The sequence below is a fragment of the Polistes dominula genome, unplaced genomic scaffold, assembly GCF_049000335.1.
Source record: "Polistes dominula isolate Pdom_NZ unplaced genomic scaffold, Pdom_raw_medaka contig_33, whole genome shotgun sequence".
Taxonomy (NCBI): domain Eukaryota; kingdom Metazoa; phylum Arthropoda; class Insecta; order Hymenoptera; family Vespidae; genus Polistes; species Polistes dominula.
Window position 1 is genome coordinate 1,927,728 of NW_028300998.1, and position 27,712 is coordinate 1,955,439.

The following is a 27,712-nucleotide window of genomic DNA, read 5'->3' on the forward strand; positions in this document are numbered from 1 at the left end:
AATAGTCAATTATAAATAAATTATATATCACGTACACATACACACGCGTGATAATCTTTAAAATTGATTCTCTCAACGTCACTGATCAAATTAAGATTCCACGTTTTTCGTGATACTTTTTTCAAAGCTTCTTTTATAATTCAATGAGCTTGTCATAAACGCGTCACCGAACCGTTCCTGAGTGGCTCATATTAAGTGGATCTCATCTATTTTAGATCCAAAAAAAGGAAAAAGAATATCTTTTTCCATTGAAATTGAATGACGCTTGTCATTCTTGACCAATTATCGGATCTATGACGTGAACCAGATAATTAACGAGGAAGAAAAGATTTCATCCATGAGAAAGCAAAAAAAAAAAATAAGATAAAGAAAGAGAACGAATAAAAGAATAAAAGATTTTTCACGTCCGTTTAATTACTTTCTAATTAATTTTTTGTTTTTTTTTTTTACATAATGATCATCATACATCCAGAATTATCAAATTTCGATCGAATATTTAAAAATTAAAAGAAGAAAAAAACACATTACAAAAGGATCATTTAATAATAACAATTTCATCGTATTCTTAACAATCGATTTTAGAAAAATAAAATAACTTTTAACAATTAACTATAGCACGCTAATTTATTACAAATGAATGAACCTGTCTACAATCCTGTGTAATTTTAAAATCAAATTTATCGATAGTAGGTCGATATTTGATATTCTTTATTGTTTAATGTAATTTTTTGTATTTCCATATATTTTTCTTTGATAAAAAATAAGATTTTATAGAAAGGACTATTAAAATTAACCAGTCTTATTTATTGAAATAAAAATAAATAGCAATTTTGGTAGCCAATAAAATGAATGAATAATACGAATGTGATGAGAAAATGGAAAAATTTCAATGTTATTAATTAAGATTAATCCAACACAATTAACTAGTCAACACATACGTACGAGAAATCGAATAAAAATGCGTCTATTATCGATTAAAGAAAAAAAAAAATGATTCATAGAAATGAATTAATAATATAGTTTCGTTTCATCTCTCGCTTGCTTTGGAACTTCGTTTCTCGTTTTTTTTTGTTTCGTTCGAGCGCGAGAACAATCGAATCAATTTTTCAGCGACCACATCCAACCTTTGCATAATCCAGGTGGATGAATTTTAAATCTAAATGGGTCCTGCTGCTCGTGCCGTCGACGAATGCTGCCGAATGTATGAACGAATGTACGAATGAACGAATGAACGAGAATGTACGAGTGAACTGCGCGAATGCCACTGTACGCGATCCAGCTCTTTATAAAATTATAACGCAAGCACAATCATCGTTGTGCCGACGGCGAGGAAAGCGAAAAGATTTTTTTTTCTTCTTTTGTTTTTTTTTTCCTTTTTCCAAAATTCCCCATAGATATGTACGGCGTAGGTAACCAAAAAGAAAAATATGCTGGTTGCACCAAGTGAATTTCTTCTTGTTTTTCCCCGATCGTATTCGCATGTTCTTCTATTTGTAAAAAGAACAAACAAAAAATAAATAAATAAATAAATAAAAATACGATCTCGTGTACCCATTGATCATTCCCGTACCTGTCTATGTACGATTGCACGCGCTCGTATTACCTTCGTATCATTCGTTGTATGAAAAAGATCTATCGTTTCAAAAACCCGACCGTTATCAAGATACATATCAAATAAAGAGACAAAGAAAAAGTGTATCTATGCATATGTGTTGTGTTTGTATGTGTGTGTGTGTGTGTTTTTGTGTACGTAAAAGAGAGAGAGAGAGAGAGATAAAACGAGGAAAAGAATTAAAAAATATAAAACATCGTGTGGATCATTAACGAAACTTTCGAACGTATTCGTGTTCGTATTTTATTTGATTTTTTTCCCCTATTCATTAAATCACATTCACAACGATCGAAGCTTTTAGATAAATGATATAAAATGTAACAGAAAGAAAGAACGTATACGTATATATATATGTAAGTACATGCACACATATGTTCGACCGATGGAATTTTTCCCAAACTTCTCGAAGGAAAGGAAAAGAGAATAAAAAAAGAAATGGTACCACCGTAACTCTTCTTCGAAACTTCGAAGTGAGTCGGAAATCGAGAAATGAGAATGCTTCGAGTTCTAGTGTATACTATCCCTTTTACGTGAGAGAACTCGTGCGAGAAGGAGATAGAAAAGCGATTTACGAGCGGTACTTGCTTGAATGTGGGCTAAAGTTCGTCAGCTTTACGCCAGTTGCTTTAAACTTCTATGCTTTCTTTCTTTCTTTGGTGATTGACTAACTATTTTTAGAAAACGATGCCATTTAAACGCACTTTTTTTGATTATTACCTTCGAGTAGAGGAATTCGGTATTCTCGTATATATGTATTTGTGTTTGCACACATTTATGAGCTCGCGCGTGTATGTGAATGCGTGTGTGTGTATGTGTGTGAGGAAAAGAGAAAGAGGACTGAGGTACTCTTCGGTTCGTTGGAGAATCGATTTAAAGCGTATTGTTATCGTACGTGTCATGGTTCACCCTCTCACCCTCTCTTTCTTTCTCTCTTTGAGTCGCCTCGAAAGTGGCACGAACTTATGAATTATGAATTATGAATTTGCTTACTGTACAAAGCCGACGAAGTCACTTTTACAGTTTGCGTTATGATTCAAAAGGTTAAATTGTCGTTTTAATATGAATAGCTTTAGCTTGTGGTATTGTTTTCAAAAAAGCTTTTCGATGGAAACGATCGGTTACAATTTTTTCATATAATAACAACGCATGGGATTAAACGAATACATCGAATATAAATAAATGGATTAATATAAAAATCTGATATTCGTATTAAAAGCACGAGAAATAGGAATAAAGAGTTCGATTTAATGCAATACGATTTAACTGTATTCGATACAATCGATTAAAATTTATTTGAAAATTTAAAAGATAATCTTGCACATATTTTTTTTCTATTAACTAAATTATTCTCTAAATTGCAAATATATCGACGATTAATTTGTAAACGTTGGTTCATCGAAAGAAAAACAGATAAACAAAAGAATTGTTTTATCTTATATGTGAAAGAATGTTAAATCAATGATTGAGAGGTCTTTCCAACTCGAATCAATGAATCGTATTGAAAAGAACGATCAATTTTTGAAGAATAGTAAGATACCTGTATAACTTTCGTGTTTATTTTAACACGATGCTTTATAAATATCTTGTTGCTTCTACTTGAATAAGTAATTGTTTATGCGAGATATTCCTTCGAACGTGACACGAAGTAAAGAAGCACAGAAGAGAAGTGTCTTTTCTCTCTTTCTCTCTTGCTCTTAACCGATATACCTGTTGAAAGTTGTTGCAGATGTACACGTTGCAAGGTGAAACGAGCTTGAAGAAGAGTCTCAGGTTAGCTGACTGTGTTCGTTTGTTGGCGAACCGTGGTAATTCGATATATATTCAAACCAGCCATGGCCAACGTCTGCCTTTTTGCGTGGCCTGGTGGGTGCTTGTTTATGCCGTGTGCAAGGCAATACCGGGCCAGGAATTGCCCCGATAGGGAAATAGAAAATTGAATAAACTTCCGAGGAAGTGCTCCGAAGCATTCGGATATATCGACCGGAATGATATATTTGACAAGACTCGCGCATCTCAACGTGCATATTACATGCACGACGGAACTGTTTCCTAACTCTCGGTTGACTTCTTGTTTGCTTATCCGTCTACCTGTCTATCTGTCTTTCTCTACGATTATGCATTATTTACTATTACTATTGACTCTTTGCAAAATATCAATCATTTTTCTTTACTATTATTTTTCTTTTGCGAAAACCTAATCGTTGGATCATTTCCATAACTCTCGGTCAAATTCATATTTGCCTATCGTTATGTATAAATATATACTATTCTTACTATTACTGCATACTCATCATGAAATATATATATATATATCGATCCTTTATTCTTAATTATTACTTACTATCTTTTTATTTATACAGCTAATCATTAGACAAATTCATGAATTGTACAAAGTAACGTTAAAATATAATAATAATTTACATACAATAATCATTTGTGATCACTTTTGTATAATAATCCTATATAACGATTGATCACTCGTGATTGTTTATTTATGTTGATTTTGACAGATTATTTTATACCAGATAAAATCTTCTTTATCTCGTATAGATTGATTTATAGAAATTATATTCATAAAAAAGAATAAATGCATTGCACAATTTCGAAACAGGAATTTGAAATCTTTTGATAACGAGTAAGACGATTTCAAATAATCTGATAATACTGTTATATCATACAGATACGTAATACGCTTTAAAATAAAAAAAAAAATAAAATATTGAAAGAGAGATAGTGAGAGACAATAGACTAGATTGAATTACACGGTATTGCACACGTGTGAGATTATCTGGTCCATTTCAAGGCATCAATCGGAATCATTGATGAGACATGAAATAGCAGATATATCGAAACGTTAAGTCGATACTTTGAGAATATATCAACCAAGTATTAGAATCGGATAGAAATATTTCATTAAAAAGTATCCTAAATAAAACAAAAAGAACAAAAAAACCAAAGTTTCAATAAATCATACAATATTTAAATATTTTTTCAAATTAGTCAAATTTTGAAATAACGTAATATAGTATGTACGATACGTAAACGATATATATATATATATCAATTTGATATAATTGAATTGTTATAAAGTATGCAGGAAATGGCGGTTACGTGGCTTGGTATACGTTAATTCGCACGATTGAATTAATTAAAGCAAATATATTTATTAATTCCTTTATGGATTTGAGGGTCTTCTCATAACTGTGTAATAAAGTACGCGCGTGCGCGCGTGTGTATGTGCAAAAGAGAAAGAGAAAGAGAGAGAGAGAAAGAGAAAGAGAAAGATGAGTCAAAATGCAATGACATAAATGCAACCCGTTCGACAAATTCATATGTTACGTTCGTGTATATATGTGCCGTCATATAATATCTACGATCGCGTTGTGCATTAAATATGACGTATCTCCGTGACGTGAAACACATTATCGGTGGAGAGGCAGTGACGAATGAGCGGTGTATATATATATATGTGTGTGAACTGTGGAAAAATCATTATCCCTCTTTTGGAACAGATAAAAAGAAGATAGATAGAGAGAGAGAGAGAGAGAGAGAGAGAGAGATCCATTGAACTTGTTCATTTATTCCGATCAATGTTAAAAGTTTTTTTCTAAAGTATATATATATATATATATATATATGTTTCTTTTCTCAATTTTCCTCCATTCATACTACATATATTATTTTCTATTATAATAATACATATACTTATAAGTGGAATGAACATGTTTTATCGATCTATAAAAAAAAAAAAAAACAAGGTTGAAAATTCTTTTGAATATAACGTAGATATATTTTCCTTCGTTTTCGGTTCACATTTTTCCCGTTAGCGCTTACATTGAAAAATTCATTATATTCATTCCCCATTATTTCGAAAAATACGTTGAACATTCGTTTAAATATGATTTTTACACGTCTATCTTTTCATTTAAATAGATATAGGTGATATTTTTTTATTTTAATAATAAAAATATTAAAAAAAAAAATTCATTTCTTTCATCTTTACAAACGTCAATCATTTTTTCAATACATTTTCGAGCATATCTTTATTTAGAAAAATCTGTTCTTAATAATACATCTCACAGTATAACGAATTTACACATAGACAAATATATATGCAACGAGAGTGAAAGTTATACTAGTTTCTTTTTCGGTCTTTTCCCCCCTTTCTTTCATTTTCTTTTTTTTATTTTTATTTTTTATTACAATTTCTTGCATGAAGGAAATAAGATCGAAGGGTTTAAGAAAAAATCGTTTCTCACCGTTTAGAATTTTTCTTTCTACGCGTTTGTTCGTAGTACGCGTTGATTCACGGTGTACGAGTTCTAGCGTACATAGGACTTCGTTTATGAATATGTAAAGGGTGGACGCGATGGTGGTCAGACACCGGAAAACTCCGGATGGTTGGCGGTGGGGCATGAATATGCTAAGCGCATTCTGAAACGGGGGCTAAAGTAATTTTCTTTTTTCCTTTTTCGCTTTCGCCACTACCTACGAGCTCTCTACTCTCTCTCTCTCTCTCTCTTTCACTCTTCTAACCCCTTGTCTCTTTTACAGTATACGTACAGGAGATTCGTAAAAGCAATTTCGAAGAAGAGAATTTTGTGTGTCGTTGCAAAAAAAATATATATATGTATATTTTATTATATTGATCGTTGATTGTAAAAATATATTTGGATTGTTTTTGTTTGTTTTTTATTGACAAAAGAATGTTAAGAAATAAATTTATATTTTATATATGAAATATAGAATATATAAGAGAGATTGAAGAAACGATTATGTGAATTACGTTGATACTAAAGACAATTATATAATTATTTTTATAATTTTTATTATATGTAAAAGGTGTTAAATTATAATTAATATCTACTGATGTTCTACAATATTGATATATTTTCTTTTTTCCTTTTGTGATAAGATGATGTTCGCCTTTTAATTATTTAATAGAATGATAAGTACTGTGACGGAAAACAAAATTGTATTTAAAATCATATCGAAATTTGATTGAACGTATGATTTTAACAACAATAAAGACACATACATTTATATAGAACGATATTTTGACCTTATTCTGTTTTGATTTAATAAAATAAGAAATGTTCGGTTTGTTTGTTTACGAAGTCGAGGTAAACTGCTTCACTCTTACCAGGATATCACTTTAACACGAGACGTCGTAGTGGGAAGTAAGTATTACGTTGACTCGTACAATTTTAATATTATTATTTCGTATATTTTTCTAATAAATCTAATAAATATATAATATCGTCTAATGTTTAACCGAAAATCACTAATTAACATTTATACTAATCTAAGTTTTTACTCGTTTAAACAAATTTATAATAAGAAAAAATTATATTCGATAAAAGTATACTTTCACAGACAACTATTTTTAATTCTTATTGAATAATTTCTGGAAAATTGAAAAATTAATAATAAAATTATAAAAAAAAAATTAATTTACGAATCAATTATATAAAAATGATATTTATATTCCTATTTTATATATTATATTACTAGTATACAATCATTTTAACTTTATATATATATACTTTAGTTCATTGTACTTGTTTATGTAATATTACATATCAATGGATAGTGTGACACTCGACTCGACAATTATTCACTTTTTATTTTCTTGTTCATTGTGAAATATTTGATCTGTCTCTCTTTTTCTTTCCTTCTCTCGAGTGGATTTCACTTTCTCTTATTATCTGAACGAGCCTCAGCGAAACCCCTTTTTATCAAGTACCACTCCGTTATCAATTAAGAGTCCTTAAGGATTATCTCGAATTATGTTCTTGATTTACTGTCGATGCCAGTGTAGTCGAGATAAAGCGTCAGAAAAATGAAAAAAAAAAAAAATAAAAGAAAGACGATACTTATGAAACGAACGTTGACCTTTGTAAATGAATTCGATTTAATTTCTCGAAGAGATTAGAGCAGAAAGAATAATGAAAGAGAAAGAGTAAGAGAAAGAAAGAAAGAAAGAAAGAGAGAGAGAGAGAAAGAGAGAAGAAAAAAAAGGAACAAAAAAAATAGGCAAGGTGTGCCACGTGCACGTTACTCATTTCATTCGTTCATGGCGAGTTGTTCTATCAGGTTCTAATATGCGTGACGGACGGTCGTTTAATCAACTCCGTAATTATCGTTCTTGTACGTGTCATTTGCCATTTCTTTTGCCAACGACGAGGACGACAACAACATCAACAACAACGATGACGACAAGAACGAGAAGCCGCCTAATCGATCTTTTAAAAATGAAATATTTCTGATTTGTATGCGCAAATAGTACACGCGAATGTAATGATTAAAATATTTAATTCTTTTTTTTTTTTTTTTTTTTTTTATCGTTACTAACTAATCTTTCTTTGTAAGTAATTGTGAGAATGAATAGGATACTATGACAATTGTTTGATCAAAATCGAGAATATACTTTTACTAACGAAAGTTACTTTAGTCTTATTGAAATCGTCACGTTCCTTGGTCATAAGTATTTCTTGGTGACTTGGAAATCCAAAGATAGGGCTATCTTAAAGAGAGAAAGAGAAAGGGAAAAGGGAACGAAGTCTTTGGCGTGACATCGTGCTATAAAGTGTTCACATAATTACTGCACTCGCAAGCTAATTACACGTATTTCGATAGTACGTCGACTGCGTTTCTCTTTTCTCCTTTTTCTTACCAACGAAACTCGCTCTGACAGTCGATATAATATACTAAAATCTTGAGATAAAGCTAAAACTTCACCCCATGCTCGCAATTTTCGATTTTCGCATCTAGAAATGGTCTGCGTGACGAGAAGTCGTAACGCGTACTAGCAAAATAACGCCACGTTATTAACGTTCTTTATCCTTCTCTTTCTAGCTGCCAATACGCGTTGGTTAAAAACTAAAACAAAGAGACAGAAGAAAGTAAAAGGAAGAAAAGAGAACAAGAAAATGAATGAGCTTGCAAATAGAAACATTTTGTATTTTGTTTTTTTTTCCATCAAACTGATCATTATGTAAAAATGTATTTTTAGACAAATATTTGAGTATAATAACTAACTTGATTTTTCTTTAAATCATTCTCATTTGATTATAATCTTGAATATTAATTAAAGCAAATTTTTTTCATGATTATTATACATATGTTTTTTAATTTTCAGTAACAATGCAAAGATCACATACGCTTTTCAAAAGGATTGTTTACTAAATCCGTTTATAGTTGTTCTTGATTCTGGATTATATCTCTAAATTTGGAAATAAGAGAGTTATAGGGTGGGGAGAAAAGGGATTAAGGATAAACACAAGAACGAATATGGTGTCTTCTTTGCCGTTGAAATTTATTACTCTGTGACTTTAGGCAAACTCTCGGGCAATTTACATTCCAGGCCATGCGTGCGTTAGATTCAAACCTTCCGGAATGTCTCCAAAACTCGGAGGCATCAAAATTATGAGGGATTACATGAGTTTTATTGAATGTACACCCAGTATGTCAGAGAGAAATTATAACGTATAATATGTCTATTTAATTATTTTTTACGGTTAATTTTCAAAGTTATTATTTTCATTACTTTTGTTATATTTCGCGTTTGCTTTGATACAATGGTCTTTAAACTTTTTCAGCTCACGGAATTCTTATCAGTATAAAAATGTTTTTTTTTTTTATAGAACGTTTTCACGCACGAAAATGAATTTTTCATTTGTTCATATTATTGTATGCTGCTTTTTATGTTATTTGTAATAGTTAATACAAATTTTTCATATTAATACTGGTTTTGGAAAAAGATATTTTTAAAACACGTCAAATGAATGATACTAATGATTGGGAATGTTACGTGAATTCCCAAGGATATCTATATATATATATAGAAAATATTTTCTATTAATTAATTTTATATAAAGTTTAAGTAATGAACAGTTAAATAGATAAACCTTGAATATTATTACGTTTTATAAATATTTCTTTATCAAAGTGTACACCCTCAGGCGAATTTTAATAAGCGATTTCGATAGCGTTAGAGATTTACGTACAGAGAGAGAGAGAGAGAGAGAGAGGGACGAGAAAAAAAGTGGAAAGATAACGTAGGTTCGTGACCACCAATCGTATTTATAATAATATTAACAAAGTAAAACAAGACTCATTAGTGGTACGACTTGTTGACATTAAATGTATACTTTAATATACCGTATGAATATTTATTAATTCAGTTGAATACACAACATATCGTATATTTTATTGAAAAGTTTTATACATGATGATGATACTTCAATGAAATGAAATTTGAATGATGCAAAGGAAAGTCAAATGAAAATAAAAGGTAAATAATTAATTATTGAAATAAATAATGAATATTTTTCTATCTTATTAATTTTTTATGAATTTTTTTTACTTTTTTTTTTTTTGTTTCTTTTTATTACAGGAAATTGTTTCAATTACGTTATATTTTTTTCAAAATTATGAAGAGAAAAAAGAAGAAGAAGAAGAAGAAGAAAAAAAAAGAAGTAAAGAAGAAATCATCTCATAGGAAAGATTCTTCTTGATTATTTCGCTGGAAATTTAGTGGAACGAGATCTTTTGAAGGGGGTCGTCTAACTGAGAGGAGACTTCGTAGTATGTCCGCTATTATACCTTAGATGAATGAAATCATCTTCAAAGAGAGTCTTTCCTCATTTACATTTGGGATTGAAAAAATCCATATTTCCTTGCTCGTATATCTTCTTCTCTGTTTTATTTTTTAAATTTTTTATTCAAAGCACGTTTTCGCGAGACGTTAGTCTTTTATTTCTTACTTTTTCTTCATCTTCTTCTTCTTTTTCTTTTTTTTCATTTTATAGAAAATTAGGTCAATGTGGTTAGAAAAACGTGAGAAATAAACATATAAAAAAAAAAAAAAAAAAAAAAAAAAGAAAGGAAAGAAAAGGAGAAAGAAAAGTGAAGTAAAAAAGAATAGGATAAGAGATAAGTAAAGACTAAACGAGTAAAAGAAAGAAAGACAGATGGATAGAGAGAGAGAGAGAGAGAGTAAGAGAGAGAGAGAAAGTTGAAAAGGGAAAAGTAAAAGGTCGAGAACTGACTTCTCATCGAAAAAAGAATACTTCAGAATTAGTTTACCTTTGAAAACCAATTTCTTTCTCTTTTCTGCCTTGTCTTGCTTTCCGCTTCCTGTTGAGCTAAGAACGATTTCTCTCTATTTCTTTCTCTCTCTCTCTCTCTCTCTCTTTCTCACTTTCCTTCTTTCTTTTCTTCTTTCATTCTTTCTTTCTTTCTTTCTTACTTTCTTTCTCGTTCACTTTTTTTTGTCTTTCTCATTCTTTCGTTCATTCGTTCGTATACGAGCAACGGTAGAAACGCCCGTCGAATAACTAGAGTAGAAAACGCCGAAGGGAAGGAAAATAATAAATGAACGAACGATCGTGCAGGAAAGGGCCAATATCTTGCCGGTGCAAAGAATGAAGAAGAAGGACTGTTTGGCTTTCGTGGTTCTCTTTTCCTGTCTCCTCATCTTCTTTCTTCTTTCTCTCTTTTTTTTTCTTTTTTATTTATTTTTTTTTTTTTTTTTATTTCTCTATGACCCAAGTCAAGTAATTGCATCGAAGTACATTGTAAACCATTTGACTGTAAAAAAAAAAAAAAAAAAACAATAATCCTTTTCTTTTTCTAACTTTTCTCTCCTCTCTACCTTTGTTTCCTTTTTTTTTTCTTTCTTTTTTTCTTAAAATATTACGTAAAGAAAAAGGAGTGGGTGGGGGGGGGGAAGAGGAAAAAATATCCGTCTAGAGAGCATAACGTAAAATACTCGTTGATTAAATCTAAATCCTGAAATTTCTTTCTCTCACGCACGATAATTTTGCTTTCGTTTTGTAATTTATTTACGCTCATTAAGTTTCGCGGTTATTTTTACTTTTTTTTTTTCTAATTTCATAGCAAACGTCGTACGTTAGAAACAGAGAGAGAGAGAGAGAAAGAGAGAGAGGAGAAAAGAGAAAGAAAAAGAAATAGAAATTTTACAAAAGAAAATTATCATCATGTGTAAACTCACAAAGTTGTTTTATACATTTCATTCGAATTATATATCACATTTAGTATACCTTTTCTTCCTACACTTTCAAATCCCTTTCTTTAACAAGCATCCTTGTTTTCCCCTAATAATTTTAGAGAAGTAAAGAAGAAGTACGCGTGTCGTGCATAATAATGCTTATTTAGTATTACGTATGTGTGTCAATGATTTTGAAAGGATAAGCGTATTTGCTTTGACAAAAAATAACAAAATTTGCAAACGATGAGTTTAATGAAATGGAAAAAGAATATAGATAGAAAAAAAAGATAGAAAATTTTGTTCAATTTTATCGTACAAATCGATAATATATTTTCTCTCTCTCTCTCTCTTTCTCACTTTTTCTGTCTGTCCTTTTGAATTTTTTTTATCAGCCATATCTCCAACGAATCGTATTTTTATGCTGACCCCACAGTCCAAAGTTCATCGAAATGATTTTATTTTTCTCTCGTGATAGTCACGTAGTAAACGATAAAACGTTTCTTTTCTTTTTATATATTGTATTCTCAATTCATATTTTATGTGTCTGTTGATATATATATATATATATATATATACTTTCACAAAATCTCAATGATCTAATCTTTGTGTAAGGAGAGTTCAAAAAATTCACATGGCGTTATAAATCAAAGAAATGTTTACAATATTTTCTCATTTCGATCGGTTAAGAACGATGACAAAGATAAAAAGGAAAAAGAACGGAGATGATAAAGATAGAAGATAGAAGATTGTGAAAAATTGATGACTCTCATAGCTTATGTCTCGTGTGTCGAGCTTTTGCCCCTTCGTCTCGAAATTCTTATAATCCGTCGATTTAACGTCCTAAGGCGGCAAATACGACATTTCTTTTATCGGGTATATTAAACGAGCTTATCACTAGGGACAAGATATTTTCTTTTAGATCATCAATTAAAACCCGTCGTATTTTGTCTTACTTGTCGTATTATTAGATAATGATATTCGATAGACGTTAATCTCTATCAATTTTCATTCCTCGAACGACACCGGCAACTTTCCTTCTGTGATATTCTTAGATTTAAATAGATTAACGAGACGACCGATTACTCCTTCATAATCTGGTACATTACATTCTTAAATCTCATTAATCACTTTCATTTGATCGATCTATATAGAATGAGACTGGGAAAAAAAAAAAAAAGAAAAAGAGAAATAGAATGAAATTGAAATACCGAATCTAAACGTTTTATGATATCTCATCGTAAATAATCAATAAATTTAACATCTGTTTCATAAATATATATATATATATATATATATATATATATTATTAAATTATTCGAATCAATATATTAAATTTAAATTATATAATAATTATATAATATATATATATAAATATTTTATATACTTATTTATATATAACCATATAACTGTATATATTTTAATAAGATTAAAAATATAATAATATAATGATTATATTGTAACATAATAGAAAACATTTAAGAGAAGAACTATTGAATAAAAATTTCAAAGCTTTTACCTTACCCCTATTATATTCAATGTACTCGATATTAAGCTTATAAGGTATAATACCTACAAGGTCGGGCTGCATTGTACTACCATCAGGACGTTACATTGTTGTTTGCTATACGCGTATATGGATAGAAGCGTTGCTCGGAGCAGCCTAAAGTAGCGTGTGGCACGCTCTCGCTCGACACACTATCGCACACTCGACTTGCAACCCTCTAAGCGAGGCCACCCTTTTGCGAATAGCTAACCCCCCTTGCTGTACTATGTCTGTCTCTCTTTCTCTCCTTCTCCTACTCTTCCTTTCTCTCTCTCTCTCTCTCTCTCTCTTCTTCTACTTCTCCTTCTAGTTCTCCTTCTCTCTCTCTCTCTCTCTCTCTCTCTCATGTTTCAGACGAGACAACCACGGAAGTATCGCCTTACACAACAAGGGTTGGTGAGCGCTGCGTTATCACGCCGTCTCTCCTGCCTTCCTACTTGATTGTCAAATTCTACTCGTATGAGCGGAAAATAAACGATGTAGTGGAATGCGTTAAGTACTGCGAAGGTATGCAGGAGAAGACGATTATTAAAACGAACGTACGAGTTTTGCGGTTAGTTGGTATAATTTTTTAAATGGACGTTGATTTGTTTTCTATAGAAATTTTTTTTTATTTCTCTTACAAAAAAAAAAAAAAAAAAATCGTGAAAGATCTAAAAAAAAAAGTACGTGTATTGTGTTATTTTTGTCTTTTATATTTTTATTTTATTTTTTTTTTTTTTTGTGTGAATTATAGTTTGTCAGAAAGTTAGTTATACTGATAGATAAGAGTTTTCGATAGGATTTATTATTGCATATAAATTTTATATAAATTCGTATTAAAAGAGAGAGCGAGAGAGAGAGAGAGAGAAAGAGAAAAAAGATGCTGACTCCTGGTATCATCAATAATAATTGTTTTAGTGGAGTACGCGTAAGCCAGACGAACGCCCTCCACAATTTGTTTTCACAAATACTGCTGTCATCTACAATAAAGTACTTGCGTTTTATAGTGTTATGTGTCAAGAGTACTGCTAACGACAAACGCAACGAGTATCTTGTTATCCATTTTCTTTTTTATTTTCTATTTTTCAATTGCACAATTCGTTACTATTGTATTAATGGTATTTTTTAAAGTTGATAAATTGCGTGAAAATACTTTTTTCCGAAGATTTAACAAAATCAGGAAAAAATAGAAAGAGAGAGAGAGAGAAAGACATTGGTAGGAAAAGAAGGTGAGATGATACACCGTCGTCCCTGACCCATTTCGTGACGCAAATTTTGTTCGAATAGCCCGAAGCGTTCTATCCTGGCATAAATTTCACGAAGGAAATCTTCCCTTCTCTTCCCTTCCCTTTCCTACCCTTCTCTTCCCTTTTTACCATCTCTGCTTCTATATATAATAATATACTCTTCCGCTTGCCCGAAGGCCGGATATTTCAGATACGTTTCGCGATAGTCCTCCTGGATAAACTTCTCTTCGATTATCTCCCGACCTTATCAAATCGTTCTTCCTTCTCTAATGAACGTAATTTAACTTCTCTCAATCAGTTAATTACGATGGAAATATCAAATGTAAATGGGCATTAATTCGATTTATTTCAGAAAAAAATTTGAAATCAGAGTTATATCAACGTTTCGTTATTCTCTTTATTATTATTATTATTATTATTATTATTATTATTATTATTATTATTATTATTATTCCTTATATTTCATATTGAAAATGAAAAATAAATTCAATTAAAATCCATTAAGTCATTCATTTGTTTGTTTTCTTTTAATTATTCTCAAAATAATTACGGTTTTTTTTTTATTAATAAATTTCAAATAATTTTGAATAACACAATTTGTAATAAAACGTATTGATTTAAAAAGAAATACCTTACAAAATAAAGAGACAGAGAGAGAGAGAGGAAATAAGATAAAAGTATCAATGAAAATCGTTGTTGATATTTACAAACACCATGGCAATTTAGTAACCATCGAGATACTATTGCTGGTGATATCCGGTGGTCAATCGAATGGTTTTGTCGAGATTGCCTCGTTCGTATGTTCGTCCATCCTCTCTCCATCTCTCTCTGTCTCTCTCTCTCTCTCTCTCTTTCTCTTTTTATTTCTCTCATCTCAACATCATCGTCGTAGTCGTCGTCATAAACCGCGTCACGATTCGATAAAGTTGCAATTGAGCGCGGTGCAAGAAAATTTGGTTGGGAACGGTGCCGAGCCATATTACGCTCGTCGTCGACAGCTCGATAAAATCTCTCTCTTTCTCTCTCTCTTTCTCTCTTTCTCTCTTTCTCTCTTTCGTTTATTCGCTTCCAGGAATATTCGTTTTCCGCTTGCGTTCGTGAAAATTGTACTTTCACGCGAGAGAATTCCAAACCACGAGATTTTCGGTCACAAGATCGACCTCCTGTCTATTTATTTTATTATTCTGAATCTTGAAGCTCGAACAGATCGAACTTGTATTTTTTATTTTGAAAAATTTCCTCGTTTCTTTTTTTTTTTCTCTAATAAATTCATGATACAATTTTGCTTAACTTTAATTATCATTTATTCATACATAAACTTTTTGCACTCGAAATACCAAAACAACTGGCACAAATGTTTGATTTGATATATTTATTCAATAAATTAATTATTGTGAAACTTAATATTTTCAAGCATATAATAATTATACATCATTCATGATAAAATAATATTTATTTTATTATCGAATCGATGGAAAGAGAAAATTCGAAAATAATCCTCAAGTTTAAATGTGTTTACTAGGAATAAATGTTGAAACGAAAAAGAAAAAGTAAAAGCAAAAGAAAACAGAAATAATATAAAGTTCGTTTAATTGTTTAAATAAAAAAGTGGATAAGAGAAAAGTAAATCGTCCCTTAAAAAGTTTAGATGCTTTCATTAGATCGAATAGGAGGACTTTCACCCTGAGGCATTTCCATCTACGTCGTTATTACCGCTTTAACGAGGGGAGTTGTTATCGGATAACCGCACTTTCGACCTTAGACGATGATTATTTAAACCATCCACGATCACCGAATCAAGTCATCGATTTGTTCAAAGGAAGTCGGAGATAAAACCGAATCGATACCATGAACATGCATACGTATGTATGCTTCTACGTATGAAAGAGAGAGAGAGAGAGAGAGAGAGAGAGAGAGAGAGAAAGAGACAAAGACAAAGATGGAAAGAGCAGATGTAGAAACACGTCACGATCCCTTTGACGAACTTCGTTCGGGATGTTAGTTACCCTCGGGCACCGTCGTCTGTTAGGATTCGACCGGATACGGTCAAGTCTATGCAGACAAGGCACAGTATATAGACAAGATCGTGGCATACCGCAGCAACCCTCCTCACTCCCTTCCCTTCTCCTCTCTTCTCTTCTCTTCTCTTCTGTTCAGCCACTCCCTAGACACGAGATCCAAATATATTTCAATTAATTTCCATCATCCGTTTCGCATCCTTCCTTGGAATCTTGTGAAAAAGTATTTTACAAAATCTTATATACTTTTGTCATTACTATCGATTTAAGCATTATATGTCGATTAACATGTTGACTGCAATGCGCACTTGTCACATGTTCTGTCTGCCACGCCTACATGAATTTTTTATTACGGGATGCATATTTTGTTGAAATTTTTTTTTTACAACTGATAAGAGAGTTGTATTGTTCTGTTTAATATATTATTTATGATGAAGTCATCCCGAGGTACTGTAAATCATTTTTTGTGATTATCAGTTGTTTCAAACTGTATAAAAATGATAGTAATTATAAGGTTATAAGGATAGTTAATTATTAAGGAAATCTATTTAAATTGTAATATAAATAAAGCTTCGAGATAAAATAGAATTTAATCCTTTTGAACGGTGAACATTAGTACACTTACTTGCAATAGTATTTCTCGTTTCGTTCTCAACATTTCAACGGCATCATGAAAAAATAACATTTATTATTGGATATTTCATGGAATATAGATACAACATAACAGAAGTTTACACTTCTATAACTTCATTTTCATTATTTGTTTTTTCCTGTTTTCTTTTCTTCTTTTTTTCTTTACCTTTCTTTTTCGTATAGAAGATCAAAACCGGTGTGGAAATAATAGTATTTTCTACATGAAAGACATATTTTTCAATGGATACGATCGTCATATGACGGTACTTTCTCGTCCTAGGGGGTTGAATCGTTCGGCTTAAGTCCAAATACGAATTTATATCGAACTTTATATAGGGTGGCTATCCTTGCGCGTTTATAACGGTCTGCTCGCGAACCGGTTGCACGTGCAACACACAGTCCACGTGTTAGAGAAAGAGAAATAGATAGATAGAGGGTGACTATGTCTGGCCGATCGTAAATTGGTGGATAATGCCTGCTGGACGAGTACCGCCATAAAACATTTATACACTTTAAACGTCCGCCGAGAGAAACCATGTCCTATGTGTACCACACTAGTTTTCATTCTCCTTCTCCCTTTCTCTCTGTCTCTCTCTCCCTCTCTATCTCACACCATCATACTTCCTTCACTTCATACCTCTCATCCTCCATCTTTGGACGTTGAAGTATTAGCGTCGGTTCTTCCGGCGTAAGAGGCCACTTCCGGAACCGCACGAAGTGTAAGCGGAGAAATTGCCACGTCGAATTAACGCCCTGCCGACCAAAGCATCCGTTATCTCTCTCTCTCTCTCTCTCGCTCTCTCTTTTTCCTAAACTTACTCTTATATCAACAGTAAGCCTAATTTATCGTTAATTGTAAAATTATGTTCTTTTTTTATATATTGATACTTACAAGTTTTTCAATAAGAAATTTTGTTCTCAATAATAAGATTAAAATTTTGTAAAAATATTTTTCAACTTTGTTAACACTTTTTATGATTTACGAATTGTTAACATAAATTTCATCATTTGTTTTAATAAATAACATACTATAATTCTATTTTGAAAGATGAATATTTCTTCATGTAGTATAGATATTTATTATTTTCTATACAGTTAAACAGTTATAAATACAGTTATATATCATTAAAATTAATTATTAATTATTATTATGTTTAATTTCATATTATTACAAATTCGGGACAGTCAACATCAAAAAAGTTATTTTAGAAACAATCGATTTTTGTATTTCAAATGATTTGTATAATGCATTTACTGATATTAATAAATATTTATAAATATACAGTTATTTCTATTTCTGTATACTCGTTTTAAGCTATTTGCTATTATGTTACTCTTGTACCATAATCTTTTATGGTTTTAGTCAAATCTGTTTTTATATCATTTATTATCTTTATATCTTTTTCTATCTATTTGTGTATAAAAGTGATAGACCAAGCTCTTGTTATTGCAAGGTAACCGAGTTACGAGTAAATAATCCTAAACCGGTAAATGAATTCGAAACTTATGCAAATGAAGGAGATGTTATTCGCAAAGCTTCTCTCTCGCGAGAGAAACGAAATTTCATTTGCGGGGTGAGACTCCGTAACGGAAGTTTCTTGGATTAACGAGCTACAAAATCAAATCTTTTCTTTCTTTCTACTTTGTTCTTCGTTTACTTTTTAATAATGTAGGATAATACGTATTCTTCTTTTACTCCTTATCTTGTTTTCTTATAATATTATAATAAGAAACTTGCGAGAAACTGTAGCTCCGAGACTGAATTTTTTTTTATCTATATATGTTTCTTTAAATATTCTTTTATAATTCTTTTATAAATCATTTCTGTGTGTTTCTTTCGACAATATATATATATATATATATATATATATATATATATATATATATATATAAATATATATTGTAAGAAATGGAAGGAAATTAATTGAAAGAACAGATCGTACGGAAAAAGAAATCTACATATTTAAGAAGAACTTGATCAAGTTAATTTATACTTGGTCTAGCTGGTAATGTTTTTTATGTCAGTCATTTAAAATATATATATATATATAAAATTCACCTTTTCTCTTTTTATTTCTATCGCAAATATATTAATGAAAGACAAAAGCGAAAAACAATATCGTTGTAATAACAACCTAAAATCATATTTGTACAAGTCTCATAGATTTTAAATGAAAATGATATTCAAAACGCGTATTGGACAAAATATTTGTTGACTTATTTCAATGAAATGTACATTTGTGCGTTTATTGTAAATTTTTGCATGCATAAATAAATAACACACAAGTATATATACACACATGAATTGTATTTTCATATTGCCAGAGATCACAAGTATGCACTTATCCGTTAATTTACTTACGAAGAGCTTAGTCGCGAGATTCGCTGTGGAATTAGTCGGAGAACTTGCCGCGGTGGACCACTGTGGGTTAATTAATTCGTGAATGAACGCGTAAACTCGGAAGCTTCATAACTCGCAGGAAGGACACATAAATTCGTCCTGCTTGCTGGTAAACCTTCCATTCTCTTCGAAAGGCCGGACACAGTTGGTCAAAGTTTGATGGTTACGGATTCAGTGGAGTTATGAAATTCTATAACATCGGTTATGAAATTTTCGAATAGTTTATTCGGGATTCATAAAATATTATAGTACGCGTATACGTTGGAAATATCTTTCAAGTACTCGTATTATCTTTTACGATTATTATTATAAGATGCATTTTATTATACAAATGAAACATATATATTGTTCGATTAATTATATTAATAATATTTATATTATATTTTTATATAATAAATATATTAATTTATTTAATATAATACATTATAATGGTATTCTTCTTACTTGTCGAACAATGTTATACATTTTTGAGACTCCCTTGACTCTGTCTGAGAGTACAGATGAGTGGAAAGAAAAGAAAGCTTGTCCGAGAACAAGCAAGAAAAGGACTTTGAAAAGAGAAGGGCTAAAAAGGATGAGAAAAGAAGAGAAAAGCTGAATGTTGGGGAGAACGAGAGCAAATCGATTGATATGCAGAGTTTTTCCAATAAGACTGGAAGGGAGCCATTTTATTTCCGGTCGCCCGATCAGTACCACTCGGTCTCTTCGCGAAACCACTTCGTAGAGAGATAGAGGGAGTGGAAAAAGGGAAGAAATCCTGATTCGTCCCTTCGTCTCTATTCTCTTTTCTCTCTCTTTTTCATACCTATATAGGTATATACACACATATATATAGTACATAGCAATACCTGTGCGTCCGCATACAACGACATGGTCGTCCCGCATGCAAAAGATAGAACGTGCACCGCAATCTGAACGAAATCTCCAAACCCAATTTCCTGGACAGACAGACGGACGAACTGGTGCACCGCGCATCAGACCGCACGCGGTACAGACTACATCGATCTCTGTGATGACGTTTTAATAATGCATCGATGCACATTCTTCTCGCTCTCCGACGCACGCCAGCACCATTCGTTCTCGATCGTTTCCTGAAATAATCAAATTCATCCGATGGTCGTATGCTTGTATGTATGAATGTATGTTGTGTATATGTATATACATATACGTATGTGTATATATATGTATGTATGTATACATGTATTTACGTATGTATGTATTTTGAGTATGTGGATACGTACAGGAACGTTCTGTTCTGTACAGAAGATCTTGATTTGCGAGAATATACGTACGTGTACATGTACAAATAGATAGATATGAATTGTACAAGGTGAAAAGGGAGAAGGAAGGGAAAGACGAATTATTGATTTTTATCTTTTTCATGGCTTGACAATTGGACTTTAGATTTTCCGTTATTAAAATTTTAACATGTTCAACAAAAAATTAGAATAGTAAACAATAATACGATCGAAATATGTTGTTATACATAAATGAAGATAAATGATCATACATTGTAGAATATAATAGAAATAACATTTTATTCTGAATTAATATCATAGAGAAATGGATTAATCAAGTACAGGAATTATTCTCGAGTTTGAGAGTTCATCGGAAAGAGATATGGTAAAGCTAATCAGTTGTCGATTCAGGTAATTTTTACACAATTGCATTAAAGTATGCTAAATTAGCTTCCTATTCTCGGACGTCTACCTAACGTCTGACATTATCGATTTCTCCGGTTACAGAGCTAATATTCGTGTTGCCAACCGTTCCAAAGATAGAAAGACAAATAGAGAATAAGATAGATAGAAGATTCTCTTTCTTTCTTTCTCTTTCTCTTTCTCTTCCGTGTTGCGTACAGAATTACAGTGAAAATCAACTGTGGAATTGACGTAAGACACATTGATAATGTAGGATAATTTAACGTTTGAAACGTTATTTCCTTCTAATGGCTCGTACTAATTATTGTGAATTTCCTATCAACCGTGAAAATCTGTCTTGCGTGATAAGAGAGAGAGAGAGAGAGAGAGGGGGGGGGAGAGGATTAGAAGCAGAAATAAAAATAGGAATAGAGTAAAAAACAAGAAAGAGAGAGAGAGAGAAAATTCAACATTAAGTAGAGCCAGTATTAGATGCTTCAACAAAACGAATTAAACGGACGTTTAATTGCTTCGTCTCGATGCTGTCATTTGAAAAGTAAGTGTCAAGCGTGGTTATCGATTTCCGGTTTTATCGAGGATGATTAGCGAATTCGTTGCACCAGAAGCATCCGAAGATATAAATCGTTCTTCTATCATTGATCCACGCGAGCTCGTATTTAACGTAAATTAAGGTTGACTAATTAACACGATCGTTGAAATATAAAATAATGATGAAAAAGATTTTTCTCCCTCAATTTGATTTCCGATTTTATTTATAGTATATTTCGGGTTGAATTAGCAAATAATTTGTCTCGATAATTGATATGAGTTTATCGTATTATGTTTGAAAATGAGATCGTTGCTAGACTATTTATAGAGATGATGAATAATTTTCTATCAGGACGATGCTAGAGGTTAAAGAACCGAACTACGGTTCATCGGATACGAACTTAATTATCGGATTCTCCTGGTAGGATTCAAAAATAATATTCAACATAATAAAGTCGATGGGTCAATGTGCCCATCGCTTATTAACCGTGTCTTTCGTATACATATCTATATATATATATATATATATATATGTGTGTTATATATGTGTTTCGTATAATTTTGGACTCTTATTCCCCTTCGTGAAACTTTTTATTAAATAATAATTTTATCGGGTAAATATCGCCGTTCCGAAGGTAGAATCATAAGTTCATCGACCATGGTAGATTAACACGGACACATATATATACGTCTCGTAATTTTATAAACGAGAATTATCTATTTTTAGAAAAAAAAAAACAACTATTTATCGTGAAATGATTTTCACGGAAAGATAATTGTAACAGAATTGTAACGGAACATTTAGAAATAGTTCGAAATGGAATTTGATATTAATCGAGGTATTATAAATTTATTCAAAATATTATTAACATTAATGCGTTAGTTGTGATTAAAGGAAATCACACTTATATCATTTATAATTTATAATATTATATATTTGTTTATCTATTTTAAAAAATATTAAACATTTGTATATATATCTTTCTATTTATGTATACTCGTATTTTGAAATATAAAATATATTTATAGAACGAATATTAAAAATTTTAATTTGATCCGTTTCAGGTGAAAGTCATGCTAAGGGTATCTCCAGGGGATGGTGGTAGTTTCTTCAATGCCGATAAACGAAAAAAACAAGTGACTTTGGTTGATCCAGCATCCGGTCAATCATCTTCCGCTGAAGATCGTAGGCCAACAGTAGCAGCACCGAAGATGTTCGCGTTCGATGCTATATTTACAGAGGAAGATTCTCAGGTAGATACAAAAAAAAAACATTCATGTTAAAAAGATAGTGAACATTTTTCAAGTGAAAACTCGATATAAAAAAAAAAGAAAAATCTCTTTTCTGACAATAATTTAAAGAAATAATATTAAATAAAGTTGACATAACGTTTAAAAAATTCGTAATACGAGAGGGTTTATTATATGTAGAGGGGAAAAAAATTAAAAACAAAAAAGAGATAGATAACAAGATAAAGAAGGGAAAAAAAGCTTGTTAAAATGCTAAATCTTTCATTTTTTTTTTTATCTCTTAAAGTACGACGTACTTAAAGCAATCGACGTTGTTATGACGTACAAAAAAAAAAAAAAGATTATTTCTAAAGAAAGAATCCGTTCAAGAAACAAAATGGATTTTCGATCTTAGAGAAGTATCCTCTTGACGTTCCCTTTTATAAGTACGAACGTTAATATCGACGCTAGTTAAACTTGTTTGCGACTAAAATATATATATATACATTTATAAATCTTTATTTCTCTTTCCATCTCTTTTTTTTTCTATCCCCTTTAAAAGAAAATTTCCTCTCGTTTTCTCTTCATCCCTTTTTCTTAGAAAGATTTCTCTCGTTCTTTCCTCTCACTTTCTCAATTCTTCAACGATCTCGAACGACCTCGAACGTTCAAGATACAGGCAGAAACTAAAGAAGGATAGGTAGAGATAGAGAGATAGTATGAGAGAAAGAGATAGAAACAGAGATGAGAGGTGTACGTGCCTCGTCGACGACTTACGTTCATTCGAGAAACGCGAGAGACGTCCCTGCCGGGCGCATAACTAAACTAATTTCCCGACCTCTAAACTCCACCTCCGACAGGAAAATCCATCCCCTTAGGCAAGTGTTGCTCTTTGCCCTAGACACCCTCTCTCTTTCTCTCTCTCTCTCTCTCTCTATCTCTCTCTCTCTCTATCTCTATCTCTATCTCTCTCCTTCTCCTTCTTCTTCAACGTACAACTGGAAGTAATTCTACCGGTTCAGGTAACGATGCCCGATCTTTTACCTGATTTCCGTTTTCTAATTGTATGAAAGTCTTTAACCTCCTTCGCTTCAAATGTTTTTTTTCTCTCCATTCGATATCTTAACTTGTTAAATAGTGTGGTTGGAAACTATGAAAAACAAAAAATAACGAATACTCTTATTTATCTTACGTAAATGCATCGAAACTTTGTTCAATTGCAAATAATGAAAGAGGTAGAAATGCATTTTTGGAATGGACGCAAAGGAATACAAAAGAAATAGACAGACTGACGCTTTGGCGGTTGTATATCGATATATTTCGATATTCCAATGTTCCCAAAGGACATTACCGAACGTTGGATTCAAATGAACTCACTCAGAGATACTCGGTTTTACTCTGGCAATATCTTTCTGTTCTCCATTTCTTTTTTTCTTTCTTTCTGTGCCCATGAACAAAATTTTCTCTTTCTCTCTCTCTCTCTCTCTCTCTTTCTGGTATCAGTCGACGACAACGAGAATTCTCGAGGGACTACCCGAGCGTTTCCTATCTTTCTCTTTCTCTCTTTCCATCCCTTTTTTTCCACTTTCCAAATTCTCCACGTTCCTGACCGTTTCGGTGTTCGTGTTTAGAAGAACCATAGAAACCAATCGTTTGATTCGATCAAACGTCCATCCGGCTTTAGCCGATTGCCATCGAAAAACACAATGGGCTCTTTCTCTTTTCGCCGCGTCTCTGTGTTACCCTCTCCTCGGTTCCTCCCCCTTTTTTTTACCATCTCTTTCTCCCTGTGTACGTCGGTACCGGTGTGCCCAGAGTACGAGCGTGCCGGAGGCTGGACTTCAGGATCACCATGGGATGAGAGACGATAGTGGAGTAAAAGTACATGAGAATGGTACGGGTCCTACGTCCTCCGGGACCTTTACACTCTCTTTTTCATTCTCACTCTCACTCTTACTCTCACTCTCTTTCTCTTTTTTTTTCTCTCTGTATCTCTACCCCTATCTCTCTGGTTGGCTCAACGTAGGTTCGTTTGAATTTTTTAAGAGTTACCATCGACGAATCGACCTGCCTGTTCATCTTCAAACAGCTTTACATTCCGACGTCTTTTCAAAAATTTCACGGTCCGTTCGACGTCCAAATCGATTAATCGAAAAGTTTTACAAAGAGTTAGAAGAATTCTCAAAAACAACAAATAGAAAATATTTGTGGATTTTGATTTTTCCTCCAGTAAAAGATTTTAATTCGACTAGACTTTATTATTTGTTAGATAAATCAGTAGGTGTGTATAAATTGATCTAATTATGCTAAAAGATAAATTAAACTCTACTTGAATTATGTTTAACGTTAACGTATGTATCTCTCTCTCTAGATCTTATTTACCTTGACACAGTAATCTCGTGGGAGTAATATTTTCAAAGTCGGTCAGTAACAATAAAAGGGGGCCGGATGGAGGTTAATGGTCGTTAAACGGTCGCGATATGACATATAAACGACTTAGAATTGTGACGATATCTAACTCGGTATACTTTCTTTATCTTTGATCAACGTGGTTTTATCTATTCACAAAGAATACAGAATCGATAAACGATTAATCATACAATTTAGTAGTTTTTATACAACGTTTTATAGTTACTATGATCGATTAATCGATTAGATAGATTAGATTATCGAATTTGAGGAAAGAAATGGACCGTTAAGCGATAGGTCTATTGGCTTACGACGATCATTCGATATTGCATTGTAATATTATACGAGACAACCCGCATTTCTCTTAGCTGTCAAGGACACACAAGTTCCGTTCCTCTTTTAAATTATATAAGAATGGATACGCTAGTGTAGATACACATCGAATGTGTCCTATACTAGTTCCCCTACTCCATATTCCTTTTCAAGGAAAGAAAAAGAGATAGTAAGAAGGGAAAAGGGATTCCCCTTTGAAAAAGTTTTTCTTTCGGTTAAGTTGCATGGAAATCAAAGGGGAAAATAAAAAAAAAGAGACAAGAAAAAGAGGAAGGGAAGAAAGAAGAGCTTTTAAATCGAATCAACTTATACGAGTTCGTACGTCGTTAGATCAGGTGAGATTAGATCGTTTTCTTTGAATCAAATGCGACATTTATTTACGATCAATGTCGTCTATTAAGTAATGTTTCATCATAGATTAAACAAATGTTAAAAATTACACATTTACGAAGAATAAAAATGAATCTTTATTGGATCAAATGTAACTAAGAAAAAACAAAATTTATTAGTTGAATTCTTTCGTGTTCTTAAATGTCCTGTACCTTTGAAAGCTAACACACACACACAGATAGAGAGAAAGAGATAGAGATAGAGAATTCTGCCAATAGCCACGTGCATAAATGAATCCCGACCGAATTAATCGAACATCCGTCTCAATTACTCGGAGCTCCGTTCACGTTCACGTTCACGATCACGTTCAAGTCGGGATCTATTTCTCATGCATGTACGTATATACATATATAGGAACATGTTCATACATATACAGGTACACGCTTAGGACAAAGATAGACGCATAAGCGTCTCGAATAGCTGCTATAGTAGGCTGACAATTCCATTCCCGGCGGCTATCCTACAGGACAATGCACCCTGCCTAGGATAATTCACTGGAGCCATTATACCTCCGTCCGGACAAGGGCTTTATTATTGACTTACGACTAATAGTCACGCTGTGGATTATGCGATCGTGCATCTGTGTGCACTACCTGAAATGCGCTTGCGTGTGAAACTCCGTGAGAGATACCCCCTCTATCTCTACCACCCACCCCCCTACCCCTACCCCTACACCCTTTTCTCTCCTCTCACCCATGCCATACACAAGTATGCAACTACGTGGCTTCGATCTATTGCTCATTTGATAGCGAATACTGATTGAACGAGAAACCCTGCGAGACCGATATAACCTTGCTCGTTCCATTCCTTCTCTCTTTTACCCCATTTTCCTCTTTTTCACATAACTATATATGATATCTCGATATATATTCACGATAAATTTTGATAAGATGGATCGTAGAAACTTTAGACGAGATTTCTTTATCGATCAATTTTTTTTCCCCCCCCGAACGAGATTCAATTTCTTTTTATTTGTTTTACGAATATATGATATCATAGGTAAATGTATTTAAAAAAAAAAAAAAAAAAAAGAAGAAAAAAACAGTCTATGATCAAAGGACATGGTTTGAACGTCGATCGAAGATCGAGATCTTTGAATAGTGACGTCAAATAAGCTTAATCATAGATAGCGATAGAGATGAACGAAAAGGGGTTAGAGAGAAAGAGAGAGAGAGAGATTGAGGGGAAAGAAAAGAGAGAGAGAGAGAGAGAGAGACGGACAAGCACGTTCGTTCTACGGTAGACGTAGCGTAATCTGAAAACCAATCATACGGGCTCCTAGCACAATGCGATCCTCTTCGTCTCTCTTCCACGTTTCCTCCTCTTGCTCTCTCCCATTTTGAACCGAATCCGATTTCCGCTATCTTCTAGAATTGCGGATTTCCATATTGTGCCTGTATATTAATCCGTGGCTTTGACCGGAGTCAGGAAAGGCTGATGAAGTTCGAATGCCGTACTGTCCAGAATGAGAGAGACAAAGAGAGAGAAAGAGAGAAAGAGAGAAAGAGGGAAAAGAGAGATGGAGAGAAATTCCCTAGAGTTAGAAGATTTCAAGATATGACTTATCCTATATGATAAACTTGGAAAATACCAACATAGGAATGAAAGAATTTCCAAGTTGAAAAAAGCTAGAACATTTCACAGTTTGTCTTTGTATAGGCCAATGAGAGAACTTTTGAAAATGAAACAAACTGCTTGGCCTTGTAGGTA

The 27,712-nt window shown here is 32.4% G+C and overlaps 1 protein-coding gene and 1 long non-coding RNA gene across 2 annotated transcripts in view; one reads left to right on the forward strand and one right to left on the reverse strand.

Moving 5' to 3' along the window:
- Nucleotides 1-27,712, forward strand: part of LOC107064470 (uncharacterized) — a 387,060-nt gene that overhangs the window by 322,169 nt on the left and 37,179 nt on the right. The window contains exon 8 of the mRNA XM_089173580.1: nucleotides 22,706-22,894. Within this exon, the coding sequence (XP_089029706.1) occupies nucleotides 22,706-22,894 (189 nt within the window). The remainder of the gene's footprint in view (nucleotides 1-22,705; nucleotides 22,895-27,712) is intronic.
- Nucleotides 19,063-27,712, reverse strand: part of LOC149032212 (uncharacterized) — a 226,892-nt gene continuing 218,242 nt past the window's right edge. Inside the window, exons 2-3 of the long non-coding RNA XR_016176932.1 lie at nucleotides 20,300-20,542; nucleotides 19,063-19,641 (exon numbers count right to left, since the gene is read on the reverse strand). This is a non-coding gene — a long non-coding RNA (uncharacterized LOC149032212). The remainder of the gene's footprint in view (nucleotides 19,642-20,299; nucleotides 20,543-27,712) is intronic.